Source organism: Chelonia mydas, chromosome 5 (assembly GCF_015237465.2).
Source record: "Chelonia mydas isolate rCheMyd1 chromosome 5, rCheMyd1.pri.v2, whole genome shotgun sequence".
Taxonomy (NCBI): domain Eukaryota; kingdom Metazoa; phylum Chordata; order Testudines; family Cheloniidae; genus Chelonia; species Chelonia mydas.
The window spans coordinates 39,752,115-39,769,996 of NC_051245.2; the positions used below are offsets into that span (position 1 = coordinate 39,752,115).

The 17,882-nt window shown below is 44.5% G+C and overlaps 1 protein-coding gene across 1 annotated transcript; it reads right to left on the reverse strand.

Moving 5' to 3' along the window:
- Positions 1–1,120: 1,120 nt before the first annotated feature.
- On the reverse strand, positions 1,121–4,937 carry HTR1A (5-hydroxytryptamine receptor 1A). Its single transcript, XM_007055354.4, has one exon. It carries the CDS (start codon positions 4,398–4,400, stop codon positions 3,165–3,167), a length of 1,236 nt encoding a protein of 411 aa, XP_007055416.1. The 5' UTR covers positions 4,401–4,937; the 3' UTR covers positions 1,121–3,164.
- Positions 4,938–17,882: the final 12,945 nt, after the last annotated feature.

Consider the following 17,882-nt stretch of genomic DNA (forward strand, 5'->3'; position numbering starts at 1 on the left):
AGGCCCCTCCCAGGGGCAGGTGAGGCGCCCTGGTGACTACAAAAAGAGGGGCTAGGAGGGGAAATAGATTCCGGGCTGAAACGTGCTACTGTCCCTTTAAAACCAGTTCCTCTGGGCTAGGGCTAGGTCTGGGCCAGTCCTTAAAGCCCCTTGCTGTCCTTTTGGCTTACGTCATGCCTAAGCTGTCACAAGCAAAACAAGTCGGCGCTCGTGAGCCAATGCTAATGAGGGGTGTTTTCGGTCAGCTGGCCATCGGCGGCCTCCGCCTGCCTCCTGCTCTGGGGCCCAGCGCGCACAGGGGAGGCCCTTTAATTAAGACCTGGGTCTCCGTGCAGCCGGGCTCTAGCGAAGCGGAGAATGGAATTACACTCGAGCAAGCTGCGCTGATGGCAGGTCCAGCCCTTCCACTCTCGACCCCGACCCGCTGGCCGGATCAGTCGAGTGAGCTTAGAGATGGCTCCCTCCTGCAAACGCTTCCTCGGCTTCTGTCCTTCCATCCCTAGTGCAAAGCGTGTACGCGTTGGGACAGGAGGACCACCTACGCTGGGGCTATCGCTTCTCTTGGGGGGTTGGGGGGGAAGCGAAGCATCCTTCTGTTGGCTGCGATAAAAGTTTTCAGCTTTAGCAAGTTTTTTTAAAAGTTTCTGAAATGTCTTGGAGATTCAGTGCAAGTAAAAAACGGGGAGGGGGCCTAAAATGCACCGTTCAGATTAAATTTAAGCAGGCTTAAATTTGAAATATAAACGAGATGTACATAAAACCATCAACCCACTCACTCTCACACCTACACAAACGCACGTGTGATTGTATCATTGTTTCAAACACGTGCCCGCCTACTGGATACGTGTATGTGGAAACAGATAAATAGATGATAGATTCCTTATAGGTTCAACAAAATTAAAACCACTCACTTAAAACGCACTTGCTGGTTCTTTGAACTCAAGTCACAAGATCTTCAACTTAAGTGGTAGGCTAAATTTTCAACTCCTTCATAAATGACTCTACATTAATTTTCCTTGGAATCTTGTGCACTTAAAAATACAACTTCGTTTTAAAATAAAGAAAATCCAGAATGTACACGGAGTTAGGAGTGATCAGAGAGAAAGGGGAAAATAAGATCAAAGTTCACTTTAATTGAGAAAATGCGGTCAAATAAATTTTCTTATCAGAAATTAGACTATCTGAACATATTCAAAGCATTGCTATCATTTAACTTTGGAAGCTGTTTAAATTCATAAACGACTTGACATTTACATTCACGTGAAGCACAGAATTAACATTCCCATTTACCTATAGGTAGTACAGATTATGACAAACTAAAGAAGAAAAATATGTATTTTTGGCTCAAGCATTCGATCTCAAACTACCTTCCCAAATACAAAGAATTCAATCCGTTTAATAGTGCAAAATAATATGCAACCCTGTCAGATCTGAACAGAATAACAGATCACGATGCATACCCTGTGTGAAACTAAGAGGCACTATACAAAATAGACATTCTGGCAATTCAGTTGAAATCACAGTTTTAGCTACCCCAATTTCTGACTTTAGAAAGAGCTGTTAGTGATACCTTTCAGTACAAATCAGCTTATTTCTTCACTCTCATCAAAAGCAAAGTATTGTTAAAAAAACCCTCCTCTGCAACTTTCTTGAGTCAGAGGTGGGGGGTTTTGTTTAAAAGGAGGAAATTGGCATTGGGCCAAGTATTCAGGAAAGTTTTGTTGAACTGCCAAGAAGTCAGAGCTGACAGTATTTGTTTACTTTTCCACACTTTGCAAGTGAAGTGTGACTAGTACTACACTCTCTGTATTCCCTGCTATAGTGTGAGTGTTTGTTCAGCAACAATGCCGTAGCTAATCACCTGTGCCGGGAGAGAGACTCATTGATTTATTGCCCTTTTCACCGCACAGCATCAAAATGTGATTACCCTGGTTTAGCTGGGGAGGAGGGGAGAGAGGGCAAGAGAGAGAAAGCAGCACCTAGCAAATCGTTTCAAACTTCAGTAAAAGGCTACTTGTTTCCCAAACGAGCAGTGTGATTCCTAGTCATACTTTTAAGGTGCTTTTCAAAATGAAAACTTGCGTCTTATTTTCAAGAATTTTTAAACAATATATGTATTTGCGCTTGATAGTCACGCAGATGGGTTCCGTGTGCTTTCTTAATGAGAAATCCTCGTTCGATTAGGCTGTTTTTTAAAAATCTGTTTATAATTAGGTGAATTGTAATGACTTCATGTTTAGCAAAATCTCTCTCATGTAAACAACGTAACTCCCATGCACTGAAAGGTAGCGGGCTATTATAAATACATGATACAGACATATCAGTTAGTAATGAGATAGGAAGTACCTTGAAAGGTTATAAAATTATGTTTTCCCCCCAAAACGAAATTCACTTTTCCATCTCGCTGCCAGCGACGTAACTTTTTAAGCCCCTTCCTCCACTGTGGAAAGAACTGCTTCAAACTCGTACTTACTCGACCAGATCTAGGTTAGACTCAGAGCGCTCTGCAATCTTCTTTTAATCCAAGAAAAAAAGACAAGAAGGTTTTATGCATAGGATGGTTTATTTAACCGATGCTACTCGAGCAGACAAGGTGGTTAACAGGGACCACAAGCAACGATCTGCAAACCCAAGGTCTACCCAAAATAAATACAAGTGGCGAAATAGGGTGTCATTAAACGGTCATTAAATTGGTTAGTCTCTGAGGTGCCACAAGTACTCCTTTTCTTTTTATTAAACGGTCTGAGTACTGTGTAAACTCAGAGGAGCAGACGGCGCTCAGGTTAGCTGGGGAACACGTGCCAGTCCGTTTTCCAAAGCGCTGAATTGCAAGTGGTAAATTTGCAGTAGTTCAGAAAGGGGCTGACTCAGTTTGTGACGCTTTGGGAGGCGAGGGATTGGAATCCGGAGCGGCATTGTCTCCCCGTGGAACAATGGCAGACGCTGCACCGGAGTCTGAACTACTTGGATTTGCAGCACGCTGAGCGCTGTAACGAGGAGGAGACACTCCGGTGCTGCGCGGTAAAGTGGAGCTGCCCCTGCCGCAGTCCTGGGGAGAGTGGTCACCGGTGGGGGTGGAGGGCAACAAACAGACAGTGTAGTAGCAGAAGAGATGTGGAGTTTGATGAAGCAACCGCAGGGAGCCCCCGAGAAGGGAGTGTCCTTCACTGCCTGCAAAACTTGCACTTGATAATTTTCTTAAAAGCACTTTGGAAATCTTTGTTGAAATAGGCGTAGATGACGGGGTTGAGGAGGGAGTTGGAATAGCCCAGCCAGTTGATGACTGCCCCCAGCCAGTCCGGCATGTAGCACTCACTGTCACAAAAGGGCAAGACCAGGGCCACGATGAAGAAGGGCAGCCAGCAGAGGATGAACGTGCCCATGATGATGCCCAGGGTTTTGACCGTTTTCCTTTCCCTGGCCAGAGCCATCTTCCTCTTGGCCTCGGTGCTCCTCTCGTTCTTCTTCTCGAAGGATGGGGCCAGCGGGGTGCTGCAGGGCTCGCTGGGCAGGGGCAGGTGAGTTTTGGAGGAGTTGTGATAGTGCTGGACCTCGATGACCTCCAGAGCGGCTCCCTCCTCCCCGTGTCTCACGGCCCCGTTGACACACGCGCTGGGCTTGGGCTCCACCGTCCGCTTCCAGCTCTTGCTGGGCTCCCCGTTGCTTTTCTTCTGCAGGGTGGCCGGGGAGACCGTCAGGCAGGTGTCCGCGATCTTCTTCTTCTCCGCTTTCTTGACGGTCTTGCGGATCCGGAACCGGGCCGCCCTGAAGATCCGCCCGTAGAGCACCAGCATCAGCAGCAGGGGGATGTAGAAGGCGCCGAAGGTGGAGTAGATGGTGTAGCCGTGATCCTTGCTGATGGTGCAGGCGTCGGGGTCCGACCTGTCCTCGGGCGTCCGCCAGCCCAGCATGGGCGGGATGGATATCAAGAAGCCGATGAGCCAGGTCAGGCTGATGAGCACAGCCGCTCGCCTGGGAGTCCGCTTGTTGACATAGTCGATGGGGTCGGTGATGGCCCAGTACCTGTCCAGGGCGATGGCGCACAGGTGGAGGATGGAGGAGGTGCAGCACAGCACGTCCAGGGAGATGAAGATATCGCAGGTGACCTGCCCCAGCGTCCACTTGTTCAGCACCTGGTAGAGGGCGGCCATGGGGAGCACCAGCACCGAGACCATCAGGTCGGTGACGGCCAGGGAGCCGATGAGATAGTTGGCCACGTTCTGCAGGGAGCGCTCCAGGGCTATGGCCGCGATCACACAGGCGTTGCCCAGCAGGGCGCAGAGGATGAGGGCGCCCAGGAAGAGGGAGGTGAGGAGCTGGTAGCTGAGGGTCACCGCGGCGCCCGGGCCCCTCGCGGAGGACGGGTCGGTGGGGGAGGTAGTGTTGTTGGCCACATCCATGCCGGGGCAGCTAGGAGCTCATGGGCAGAGCGCGGCGCGGTCACTCCTCCGCGCTCCGGCGGGCAGGTGGCGAGTGCTCCGCTCTCCTGCCGCGAGTCATCGCCTCGGGCCCCCGGGCGCGCCGCGCCGCCAGTGCGCCTGGCCACGCCGGAGAGCCATGGGCGGGAGCGGCTGCCGGCATCCAGGAGCGCGCGGTTCACACGACGTCAGGCGGCGCAGAGTGGCGGTGCCTGTCCGGGCCGATCTCCGGGGCGAAGTGCGGCTGAGCGCCCGGCGGCCCCGGCCCTCCTCTCCCCGCAGGAACCCGCCGGGCTCCGAGGGGCTGGCGGCTTCTCCCCTTCACTCCCTCTGTCTCGCGCTGTGCCCCTGGCTGCTCCTGCTCCCCCTCCGCTCCCCTCCCGCTCGCTCCCTGTTTGATCTGCTCTCCCTCTCCCCCCGCCCCTGTCCCTGCTTTCGCTCTCTTCCCCCGCCCCCTCTCCTCTGGGGTGGCTCTGGCTGCCGGGCTGCCATTGTGCTCCGGCCCCTTTCATCAACCGCGCGGGCGGAGCATCCTCTGCACCCGCTGGGGCAACCTCAAGCGGCGCGATCCGCCCCCTCCCTCACCGAGGAAAGCCCCGGCAACCCGTGTGGAGCTACCTGGTGCCGCCACTCTGTGCGGCTTCCAAACTACCTCCGGCGTCTCCCAGTCAATACGCCAGCCAGCCCCGAGGACCCGAGCTTGGGTGCCCGGGTGGTGTCGTGGGCTTGCATCGTCCCCTGCCCTGTGGCCGGCGGGCTGGCGGGGGGAGGGGGCGCGGCGGGGTTCTGCGGTGCCATGGCCGGAGCGATGCTCGCTGTGGCCACACGCCAGGGCTGAGGAATCGGGGGGACATGTGCAGGCTGAAGTGGATGATGCACCTCACGGAGTGTGTGGCTGCCTCCTGTTCCCCTCCCCGCGCAGCTTCGGCCCTTTCCTTCGCGGTTCGCCTTTCAATGCAAACTCCTGCCCCGGCGGGAGTCGCTCTGTGAGCCGTGTGGAAGCGCTTGGGAGCGATCCCCGGCCGTAGCGAGAGCAGCCGGCGGCGCAGACGCTTTTCCCGAGACTCAACTCCGGTGAAACTCTTCGGCCGCTGCCGCGGGCCAGCTGTGTCGGCCTGCAGCGCCCGGGACAGCTCCAAACGCCAAGGGCATTTGTCGCCACCTGCAGGTACACGGCGTGCCAGGGATCGCGGCTCTCACATACCCGAGGCTGACAGGGGTCCGGCACACCCTCACCCAAGGCAGCTGGAGGGGACTTCTCCGCAGAAGTCATTCTCTCTCGGCAGCACTTCAGTTGCTGGGGCGCGCGGCTTCGCTTCTCCAGGGGGAAGCTTTACATCCAACGGCCCTTCCCCGGGACCCTTGCAAGCCGCGCAGCAGGCGATGCCCAGGCGGTTCGTTGGGAGCTAAGCAGAACCAGCCCAAACACGTACTTTTTGTATCATATACTTGGGGAAATTCTGCGCTTTATTAGCATGCCACCCAGAGATCACAATCCGTTAAAAAAAAATCCCCACATTGCAGTTTATCACTCCGAAATGAGGTTACAATTATTTGGCTCCTCTGTTAGATGGCACTGGGTTTTTATAATTGCTTGGATGAAAGGAACAAAGGAGTAGCTGTCTGAATTACAAACGAAAACAAATGTATGCCAATATGGTGAGTGGCGTGGGGAAATATGCATGCCTTGAATCTTCAAGATACAAGTAACCCTCTCATTTTATTGAGTAGTGTGTTTTAAAATCAAAGTAAATGGCAAAGTATGTCCCATACTACCAAGTGAAGTGTGCGGACCTAAATAGCCATGAAGTGTGTATAGGTAGGTACAGACACACGCTACCGGTAATTCCTCTTACACTGTGTCAAATGATAGTTCTGTCATCCGTGACCATGAAACTCCTGGGCTGTTAGCTGGGTAGCAGAGCAATCAATAAAGCAACTTTAAAAAAAAATCAAGATAGGTCGCTATCCAGTAGTGTGGTGTAGGTGTCCTGAGATGTATTGTTTTACAATGCAGTGCCGGGCACGGTTCCCACTCAATCATTTCAAAGCGCTGTAGTAATGAAAAAAAAAAAACCCCATTCGTGGTGATTCCTGTCATTTCAGCTAATGCCCTGAAACCAAGAGGCGAGTCTGTGTCGTCGGAGCCTTGGTGGCTCTGAAATCTGCGGGCCACGTGCTGTTTCCCTCCAAACACAGCAGCGCCGAGCTAGCTTTCTTCAAGTTGCATTACAGGAAATTACAATGCAACAACCTATTGCAATCACGAGCCTCAGAAGATAAAAAAATAACGTACAGTTGCGCTTGATAAAAGTGGGGAAGGCTGGGTCTGAAAGAGAGAATGAAATGAGAAAAATATCGCTGGGAACAATCTTAAATGAAGATAGTATCCGGTTGACATATCACAAATAAATAGGTTAATATCCAGTAAACATTCCAAACAGACAGAAGAATAGGAGGCGGCTTCTGATCAGGGATCACATACAAAGTTTCATGATTGGCAGGTTTAACTTCTGCTTTACTTGGAAGGTGACATTACTGGTAAGATTACTTGGTATGGTTTTTATCCTCTTGTCACCCTGAATGACCTGAAAGGATCTTTCCGATTAGTTTGCGTTGCTGCCATGCAAATGTCTTGACAGCAAGATTTTTGACAATTTCCAAATAAACTACACTTATAATTAGGCCCAATGGCCCAGGTATACACACTCATACTTGTTAATCTGTACTTAGGAGTGGACCCCAAAGATACCGCTGGGTCCAGAACTTCATCAGGTTTGGATAAGCTCTTTAGTTCGGGTGTGACTTATTTCTTAGAAGAGAGGCGATGCCACTGCAGAACTTCACTTTCAGGCTTTCAAGCTTTCCTGCTCGAAACCCCTTGAGCTGATGGGCAGACATAGCAGTAGTCTGCAATGCTTTCTGATTAAATGCACCGGAATACCCTATGCCCCGTTGTATGCAAGGTGAGGGGAAATAGGACATGTCAATGATTGATACTCAGGTATGTCTTACTCCTGAACACAACACGGCTCAGACATTATTTCCCTGCTAATAGCAGGTGAAATTCACAGCACAGTAATGGCTTTCAAGGGATTAGATATAGTTTAAAACAACAACAACAACAACCCAGTGCCTCTGGCTGAGAGGTAATTTTGAGCCACCCTGGGCAAATGAGTGGAGCACAAAACTGGGAAGCAAGAAGCCAGGAGTTTGAGTGCAGATTCTGCCACAGGCTCCTTGTGTGGCCTTGGAAAGATAACATAGGCCAGAACTGCCAAGTGTCCTCTGATCCTGGGTGCTTCAATTTTGGGCTGCCCACAATGGAGGCAATTAGGGTTTGTTTTTTCAAAGGCCTGCAGACTCCAGAATTGATTGCTGAGGGAGTGGGTAGCAAAAGCAATGGCCGTTTCTGAAAATGGGTGTCTTATTTAGAGCAGGTCAAACAATGGGAACATTTTTACACAACCTCTTTTTTAAATTTGAAACTTTTCAGTCAGCTCTAGTCTTCATCTGTCTTACAGTTACATCAGTAAAATGGGTGTGTTCGGGGTGGGGGGGAGGGAGCTGAGTTAAATCATGGCCAGTAGAGGGAGCCACCTCCACGAGAGGGAGAAGTGGTGCAGCCAAAGGGGCATCTCACTCCTTAGTGGTGTAATGGCCTAAGCACTTTAACATAAGTCTCAAATATTACTAAGCATGTAAATGACTGAACAGTCCAAATGAGGGCTCCCCAGGCCTAGCTCCTCTACTGTTCCCCCCGACCTTGGCAAGACGAGTCCTTAAAGGACTCTGCTGCCCATGGCAGTCTCCACCTGAACCATAATCCCTGCTCTGGAGGGAGGGCACAGGGTACAGTGAGAGTTAATTCAGTTGCTAGTACATTATCCCACATGGATTTCCACTCAGGCTTCCATCAGGTCCTAAGAGAAGCATGTCACATAGCATGCTCCCCAGATCTGTCCCTGCCCTACTCCTGACATGCCACTTCCCCACCCTCAGAGTAACAACCCTGCAGAGATGCTGCTTCCTTCCCCCTTCAGCCACTCCAGCTCCCACAGAACACTACCAAAGGCATTTCTTGCTTAGCCCTTGAATGTTGGGGACTGGTGCCCTGGATGAGCATGAATGTGATTATTTATTTCATTTCAAAGATTATTCTGTACTTCAGAAAATTGATTTCAGTTGCTCAATATAGAGAAGGGAACAGACTGTCTCTAGTTGCACCATTCCTGTTTATTATGCTACTGATGATGGTGTCACACATTGCTTTGAATTTTGTACTTGAATACTAGCAAGTTGCAGTTAGCTACTTTTTTTTTCACTTGCAGTCCTAAATTATTATTGGTGCACAATCAAAAATGTTGTCAGTGTTCATAGGCCATAGGGTGAGTTTCCTTTATGCCGGGAGCTCTCAGAAGAAACTAAAGTTATAGCTTAACCCTGAGTGAGGTCAATTTACACCTCCTTGCACTGGATCTGGGTCTCTCACTTTAGTGACTGAAAATTGCATGATAAACATTAGGCCAAATCCTCAGGACTGGCCCTTCTGCACCTGATGCAGCTCTGGTGGGGAAAAGGGCTACAAAAGTGTCATAAACCATCCCTGCACTTTCCTCATCTTTACATTGTAGAGCATAGGTCTGGTATCACAGAGCAAGAAAAGCCTTAGTTGTGTCAACTGCAATGATATTCAGACGAGCATTGTGGAAACCAGAGATCACCAGAGTGCTGCAGAGTTCTAGCCACATGCCTGTTTTCCTAATCACACCACCTGTGCCTGGGTTTAGGATCTGGTATTCTGGGATTACCCTTTGTCGGGGATCAGAGTAGCAGCCATGTTAGTGTGTATTCGCAAAAAGAAAAGGAGGACTTGTGGCACCTTAGAGACTAACAAATTTATTTGAGCATAAGCTTTCGTGAGCTCCAGCTCACTTCATCGGATGCATTCAGTGGGAATGCACTGAATGCGTCCGATGAAGTGATCTGGAGCTCACGAAAGCTCATGCTCAGATAAATTTGTTAGTCGCTAAGGTGCCACAAGTCCTCCTTTTCCCTTTGTCGGGGAAATACCCATGCAGTCGGTGAAACCAACAGTATGGGAGCTTTGTACCACCTGAATAGTCTGAGGCAGCCTTAAAGGGCCAGAATGTAACCCACTGATTTTAAAAGATACAATGTTATGCTTGTAATTGCCTTAGACAAAAATACTCTCCCAGGTAATTTTTCTCATCTGACATTAACCAAATAAATCTTTATAATAAGAGCTTACTGTTACATAATTCTGGAATGGTTGACGACAATAACACAACTTCTTGGTTGAATCAGTCTTTTACCAGCTGCTAATTAAGATGATTGCATCTACTTCTCAGTAAACATTTACGGTCATCTTTTAAGAGCAAGCCATAAAACCGGTTTATTATTAAAATTATTCATTTTTCTATCGTTGAATGTATACCTCAGATTCCAGTAATTTGGCAATTAACCTGTAGCTGGACAATTGCTAAAATGAGTATTAACAATTCATTCCAGGGTTTATAAGGATGTTCTCAGCCTTAAATGTATATTTATTTTTATTTTTATTCACTTCACTTTTAATCTTTCAGCTTTCCACTCCCCCTCCCACTTTTTTGGATAAATTGCAAGAGACTTATTTCCCTCCTAAAAAATAGAATAGCCTGTACTCTATGCAAGTGGGACCTTTATTCAAATGACATGAAAAGGCTTTGAATAAATATTGGATTCTAGATAATGATTTGTGAAGAAGTCAATAGGAATTGCCATTGCTGAAAGTAGGAGATGTATAGCAGCGTTCAAAGGAGCGAAAGTAATAGAAAAAGAAATGTAAGTGTTTTAGAGTGCAATGACAGTTCATCATTTCCCTGGCTATGTTTTATAGGTCTCAGCTTTAGGGATGTAATAAAACAGTAAACCTGTTTATCATTTTATCAGAAATTAAAAAAAATAATGTTCTTGAGTTAAATCACCAAATCTTAGATGTTACTGGTGGCGTCCTGCTGTTGTCATGTCAGGGCTTTATGCAACATGGAAGATTAAAGATGAGTTATGTAGGATCTTTTCTCTCCTTAATCAATAAAAATGTCTGTTCCAGTGTTAAGCAGCATTGTTTATGAGGGAAAGAGACTGTATTATTCCATGTGTCACACAGGATTTTCCCAAAGGAGTTCAATGACTTAGTAAGTCAAGTGTGTGGCTTTTTTCCCCAAACAAAGGTTTGTGTCAGTTTGTGAAACTTTGCTGTGCAATATCTTACTTAGCTACAAATAGAAATACTATTTTAAACCAAATCTGTGTATAATCTACTAAAACAATCACGGACTATACTGAATGTGTAATGGTAGAAAAGCCTATTAGAAGAAAAGTATATATAATTTAAATTTTAGAAAGGAATGAGCTCTACTGACTGAATTTATCCTGTTAATTGAATAAAGTTCTTGCAAGTGTATATAAAACAAATCATTTATTTTATGTCCAAATGTCATTAATGTCTAATTACAGTGAGGACATGGGTGAAATTCCAAAACTTACTGCAAATATAGGGAAAATTACTTTTCTGATGACATCTGGCAAGACCATCAAATGGTATTACTCTAAAAGTTGTTCTAGTCCAACGGTTCATACGTTCATACTGTCAGAAACCTCACACTTGAGGTACTTATAAATTAAAAGTACCTACATTATTGAAAAAATTAGTTAGAAAGCAATTTTCCCTTCAATTATCCATCAAGTCTTGTGTCCATGATTCTCTTTTAGCTCCAAGAAATGACAACTCAAGCAATTAAAACAGGCCAGGGAATTGTTATTTCACTTACTGCTCTTTACAGTAGAGGTTAATGCTCACTCTTTCCATACTTACAAGTGCAACACAGTTATGAAATTAAAACAAAATCATGCTTAGGTTTGTAAAATCAAATATTTGTGTGTCTATCTTCATCTTTTTAGTGTCCCCTTTGTATTTCTCTCATGGGACACAAACAGCTGGTTGAATCCCTGAGATCACTTGAAACTGCTGGAAGTAGCTATGTCGTGAATGCCATGTAATTGCTTTGTGCAACATAATATGTCCTGGGAATTAGTACAAAGCAACTGTATGCACTTCTTGGTTTTGCTTGATGCCTCCTATAAAAAGAGGCTGCACTTTTAATCTGTTCACAAAATAAAAACATTTCAAACATGCTGGTGAGAACGTTCTGAACAACTAGGGTTTGAAATAGCCCGTTAGCCAGGTCTTCACTCAATATTTTTAGAAGTCATAGTTTGTGGCCATTCATATTAGATCATCAAAATGGATTGTACACAATCTACTCGTTTCAAGATCTTCCATTTTCATTTCAAACAAACTGTTTTTCTAGCTAATGTATGTTTCATGTTAATCATTTGGGGCTAGCCAGCCCTTTTTCCCTCTACCCCAGGGTAAGGGGTGGCACATAACTGTATGGCCTCAGAACCGCACAGGGAAGGAAGGAATTGTGCATCTAAGGGGAACAATCCCTTCCCTGCTTTCAGGAAATAGTAGTAAGCTACTAGCCTTTACCAGTAGTTGATTAATTACCCTCCACCCTAGGACTAGCTCCACTATGCTGGTCACCACAATGGGGGTGGACACAGAATCTCTTTCCACTGCTGCCCTTCAAGGGGGAGAAGTACCAGGCATGCAGCCCCTGCTTTCCTCCCAAGCCCTGCAGCAGATATGAATGGAAACCATGCAGGGGCATAAAGACCAGCTTATTCCCCATTAGTCCCCATTTAACCACGTAAATCACACCACAATCTGAATTCAGTTTAACCAAAAATTTAACAAAAATTCTTCATGGACTTTTCTAAATACAGTTAGTTGGAATTAATGCTACAACCATATAGAAATTTTGCATGTCTATCCACTTCTACCACTCCTGTTCCAGTTCCTCTTCCTTTTTAGGAAGAGGTCAATAGTGTGACTTTGAATTCAGGCTCTTTGCAGCTACATTTTATTTGCTTTCCAATTTCTGTTTCTGTGGACCTTTCTGGTACAATTTATAAGTTAATATGCCAGCTAAGGCTTCTTGGGGAAAAAAGATTAGGAGTGAAATGGTGTTTTTTGCACAAACACCCAAATAAATCTGGTTTTGTTTACCTCAATGTCAAAGCAAAATTGCCATTTTAGGGGTAAATTATGTTGCATCCAATTATTACTGGACAAGGAGGGATAAGGAAGAAGGTATTTATAGGTCACTATTCTGGTGATAATATGATCCAAGGAAAATAATCAAACCACATAGAACAGGGTTCTGGAAAAACAGAATCTATGATCTTGCTTGTATAGCTCAAAGGCTAGAGGAATTTTCTGTTGACTTTGGGATTTATAGCCTCTAAACAGTGGTTAAAATATCTTTGTTCAGTCTAATCGCAATTTAGTTAGAATGACAGTTAGATAAAGCAGGTTCTGAAAAATATCAGGGGTGAAATCCTGGCCCCACTGAAGTTAACCAAAAAACTCTGCTCTGAGTAGAATGTGGCAAGGGCATCACACTAGCAGCCTCCAAACACTGAGCCAAATTTTCCTCTCAGCTACAATGAGGCAAATCAATTGGCTTGAAATTCTTGAAATCAAGAGGGTTGCGCCTGTGTAACTGACAGAAGGATTTGGCCCAGTGGCTATTCAGAGGCTCACAAAGCACACAGGGGGTTTTCTGTCTGCACTTTGGTTTGAACTGGTAGGGCATTTCCTATGGTCCATCTTTATATGACAATGGCCAGCACCAGAAGTTTCAGAGGAAGGTGTAACAGACAAGTATGCACTAAAATATCTGTGGGCTATATCCTAATCCCGGGCAATCTGAGATTGATGTATGTTTTGAAGCAGGAGGGTTTAGATTGAGACCCCTTATATACATTCTTATTCTAGCTAATACAACTGAGAGCGTTCTTCTTAGTGATATAAATCTCTTACTCTTTTTGGAACCCTCCTGTGCTCTTGCCATCAGTGCTAGATTTGTCAGTGAGTTCCACAGATTAATTATGTGTTGTGTAAAAATAAATAAAAAAAGTTATTTCCTCTATGAGTTTTAAATTTGTTACATCTTAAATTTAATTGGATAGCTTCTTGCTCTTCTCCTATGAGAAACTCCTATTTATCCTATTGGAATGATCTTCTATACAATAACGATAATTTTATATATCTCTCTCATGCCCCTTTTTATTCATCTCCTCTCTAAATTAAATAATCCCCGTCTTTTCACTCTCTCTTCACATGGAAATCTTTCCATCCTTCCAAGCTCTTCTTCTGAACATCCCACTTGCTGCCATGTTTTTTGTTGCAATGTTCAAAAGTTCCATCCCCAGAAGCAGTAAATTTGTGAATAAGGCTACAGGGTTAAGTCCTTCCCTTTTGACGATAAACAGGAATAAGTGTGAAATTTTCATTTTCCTGTGCATGACATCTGGGCAGCTAATTTACTTGATATTATGTTCTGGCTTTTCAGAACTATGTTGGGATATGCTTCTGTAGGCAAGGTTTCTCGCTCCTTGCAGTAGGCTACCCAAGGCATGTGTAGTCAAGTTTTAATCCTTACTAGGTTATGTGCAACTTTCAGTTTCTCCAGCACATTTCTCTCCAACTTTCAAATACACAGCAGGCTTCCTAACCATTTCTTATTGGTGATAATACTGACCATCTTACTAACTCTGAATACATTATCTGATTAATTGTTAACTTTCAGATGAAATAGCAGGGTTCTAACAGCAAATCCTAAAGACTGAATTAAGGAACTTGAGAAATGGTTAGAGTTAACCCTTTAAATGTATGGGACCAGATCCTCAGCTGATGTAAATCAGCATTGCCCCACTGAAGTCAAATGCATAATTAACCTGTGGAACTCATTGCCACAAGCTATAACAGAGGCCAAGAGCTTACTGGGATTCAAAAAGGAATTAAACATGTCTATAAATAACAAGAATATCCTCTGTTACATAAGAAAGGGTAGAAAATTAACATTGATTTCCAGTGAGTTATGTCAGTTTACATCAGCTGAGGATCTGGCTCATTTGGATATTGTCCAGGCTTCTGGGTTAGCTGTGTGGAGGTAAGAAGAAGAGATTGAAAAATCAGTTGACAGAAAGGCACCCTGCAGGGTCTCTCTAGTATGCAGTTGCCTCTCAGTTATTCTTTAGCACTTACTAAAGCAATGGTAATAACATTTTAAACTTGGTTTAAGAGTAGCAGCCGTGTTAGTCTGTATTCGCAAAAAGAAAAGGAGTACTTGTGGCACCTTAGAGACTAACAAATTTATTTGAGCATAAGCTTTCGTGAGCTACAGCTCACTTCATCGGAACCTGGACATTCTCTGCCCTATTTTTATAGGGATGGGGATGAAGAAAGCTTCATGAGACACAGGAAAGTGAATTGAAATCCGTGATTATGCTAAGGTGTGTGGACAATTGTGAAAATATGTGTATCTATGAACATGAAAATATTTGCCAGCTGGTAAGTGGGACAGTCACTGGAATATTTGCCACACTGCATCATGACAGCAAGCCTCTCACAACACTGATCACCACTTCAGGAGGTACAACCTCCAGGGCTGCATGCCTGCTTTGGATGACAGACTGTTTTTGTTGCATCAGTTCACAAATTGTTCCCAAACAGTTCACTCTTACCATCACAGTATCCTTGTATTAGCTCTATTTTCTATGGGAACTTGAGTTGCCTCCTGCATGAGTGACTGTTGTATAAATAACGGCTGCCTAGGAGCAGTTTCAATTTGTACATATTACTTTTGCTAACTTTTTTGTTTTTTTTTTTACATTTTCAAATCAATTGCTTATCTTTGTTCATTGAGGATGGATCTGCTTTAGTTTCTTCCTTCTCTGATGATATTAGATGCATGATCCACCTCGTATGTATCAGACAAGTGTCCCAATTTATATCTTAATTCTCAATAGAAGAATATCAATTAATCATAAATTAGGGGCAAGTCATACAGTCTTTACTCAGGAAAAATCCCCACTGACTTTAACGTGCATTTTAGCATTCATAAGGGCTGCAGGATTAGTAATTATTTATGGAAAGCTGCCTAATGCTACTCTTTTTTTAAAAATAATTTGATAATCAGGATTATGGAGAGCATAAATCCATCCACAAAGGGTCTTTGGAATCTGTGTTCATATGACAACTATTTTCTTCTAAGCACCACTTAAATTCTCTCCAATCAGAGTGATTACTTATACTGAAGATATGGGCTGTGAGTCAGCAAGGTATTTAAGCTCTTGTATAAAATTAGGCACTTCAGGAGGCACCAGGCCAATGGAACTATTAAGTCTGCCCCTGAATTGGGGCTCATACTCAGGAAAATACTTCTGAGTACTCAAAACTGATGTAAGAATAACAGGTAAAATCCAAGCCCCAGTGAAGTCAATAGGAGTTTTACCATTGACTTCACTGGGACCAGGATTTCATCCAACATGTATTTCAAGCTCATCTTTAATTGAATCAGGATTTTGTCCATTTTTCCAGGACACCACAAATCTCAAATCCAGAAATGTTGAAGCATAATCAGAAATTAAAATCCATAAACACATATTTGACTTTACCTAGAAGAACATGAACCTTAAGAGGACAAAGAGCAGCAATAGTATTCCTAATTCAAGAAATAACCTTGTTATTATTAATGTTGTTAATATTGTTAGTTTATTTTTCACTTCCCAAATGCATGTTAGATATTTTGAATAACTACAGTATCATCTCCTCTTATGGAGTTTGGGATAAGGCCGCCAAAAGAATATGAACCAAATCCTGATCGCCTGACTCATGAGTCATGTGAGCAGATACTAACCTTAGGCTGGTTTGTCTGGCCTGGAACACAGGCATCTTTCACTTCACAAGTACTCAAACTCTGTTTTTATCACAAAAAGATGAAGATATTATGTTCAGGAATTGAGAGTCTCCTGTGCCATCCCAGAATTATTTCTCAGTCAAATACAGTTGTGGGACTCAAGAAAGAGCAGAAAGTCTAGATACATTTTCAGTAAAGACCAGAGTATCAAAAGTTGTTTTCATTATTTGTTTGAAGTGTTGCTGTAGCCATGTTGGTCCCAGAATATCAGAGAAAGGAGGTGGGTAAGGTAATATCTTTTGGTGGACCAACTTCTGCTGGTGAGAGAGACAAGCTCTCGAGGTACACAGAGGTCTTCTTCAGGGTCCTGTGTAGCTCGAGAGCTTGTCTCTTTCACGAGCAGAAGTTGGTCCACCAAAAGATATTACCTCACCCACCTTCTCTTTTTAATAATTTTTTCAGTTATAACCAATTATCTGAAAATAGTCTCAGCTCTTTCAATTCCCTCCTCACCCTCAAAACTCTGATTATTAATAATATGTTTGATTTTCTAAAATTCCTACTTTTGTAGGCAAAAATTTTTGGTAAGAAATACTAAGGATGAATCTGACTTAACTGACTAAATTTCAGATTTAAAGCTCTCTGGGGTGGTACTCACTCATAAATTATCCCGCACTGTCTCAAATGCTGTTTCCAGTATAGCCAACCTGGGGCCACATGCTTCAGTCTTGGCATCCAACAGGATCCCCATGGAGTTGATTGCAAACAGAATAGTTTTCATGGAGATCTGAATTTCTAAAATTCCAGCAGTAGCAAGTTCTAAACGGATAGCAGAGCAGATAGGGCTAAGTCATTATTTAAACGGATGGTTTAGCAGCTACCACAGATGAACTACTATCTGTAACTGCTTCTCCCATAGTGTTGGACCCTGTCCTAAAACAAAGTTCCCGGGAGCAGTGTCTCTGCCAAGGCTTCTCTAGAGACATTCATCTATAAATAGCATAAAGGTAATTGGCTGATTTGTCTCTCTCACACAATGGATTTATATCAGCATAACTCCAATGACTTCAATATACTTAGTCCTCAATTAAACCAGAGTAATAAAAGTCAAGGCCAATGGGTATTGCAGAGCTCAAAGGCAATTTCCACAAGTGTCCCAGTAGCAGAACAGGACTAATAGGCCACAGGCTGCAAATCCACAGCCTAATGGAACACTTACAGCCTCTTTAAACCCTCTTCCTAATACAAGTGGCCTGATTTCTGATTTCATACTGATATAAATCCAGAGTAATTCTATTAGAAGTACATTGGTGTAAAGCTGGTCTAAATGACATCAGGACCAGGCCCATAATACCCAGCATGCAACTCTCTCCCATCAGTGAGCCAGAAACAGCCAATGCCCTAAGGCCGTGCCGCCACTGTGTCCCTTGAGCAAAGAAGCTGGTTTTATACAGTCCCTGGAGCAATATCAATAACAAGTGTTTCTCATGGCAACTTGTTGGTCCCAATGGCAACTTAATTTGTGCATCTTGTTTTCAAAGGAAAACGGACAGGCGCAGAAAGCTGCCAGCTATTTGGAATCTATGATGATAATAATGAAGGGGTGGAGGAGGGTTTGCCAACCCCTCATCTT

Coding starts and splice junctions, on each gene's coding strand:
- HTR1A (XM_007055354.4), bottom strand. CDS start 4,400: ATGGATGTGGCCAACAACACTACCTCCCCCACCGACCCGTCCTCCGCG.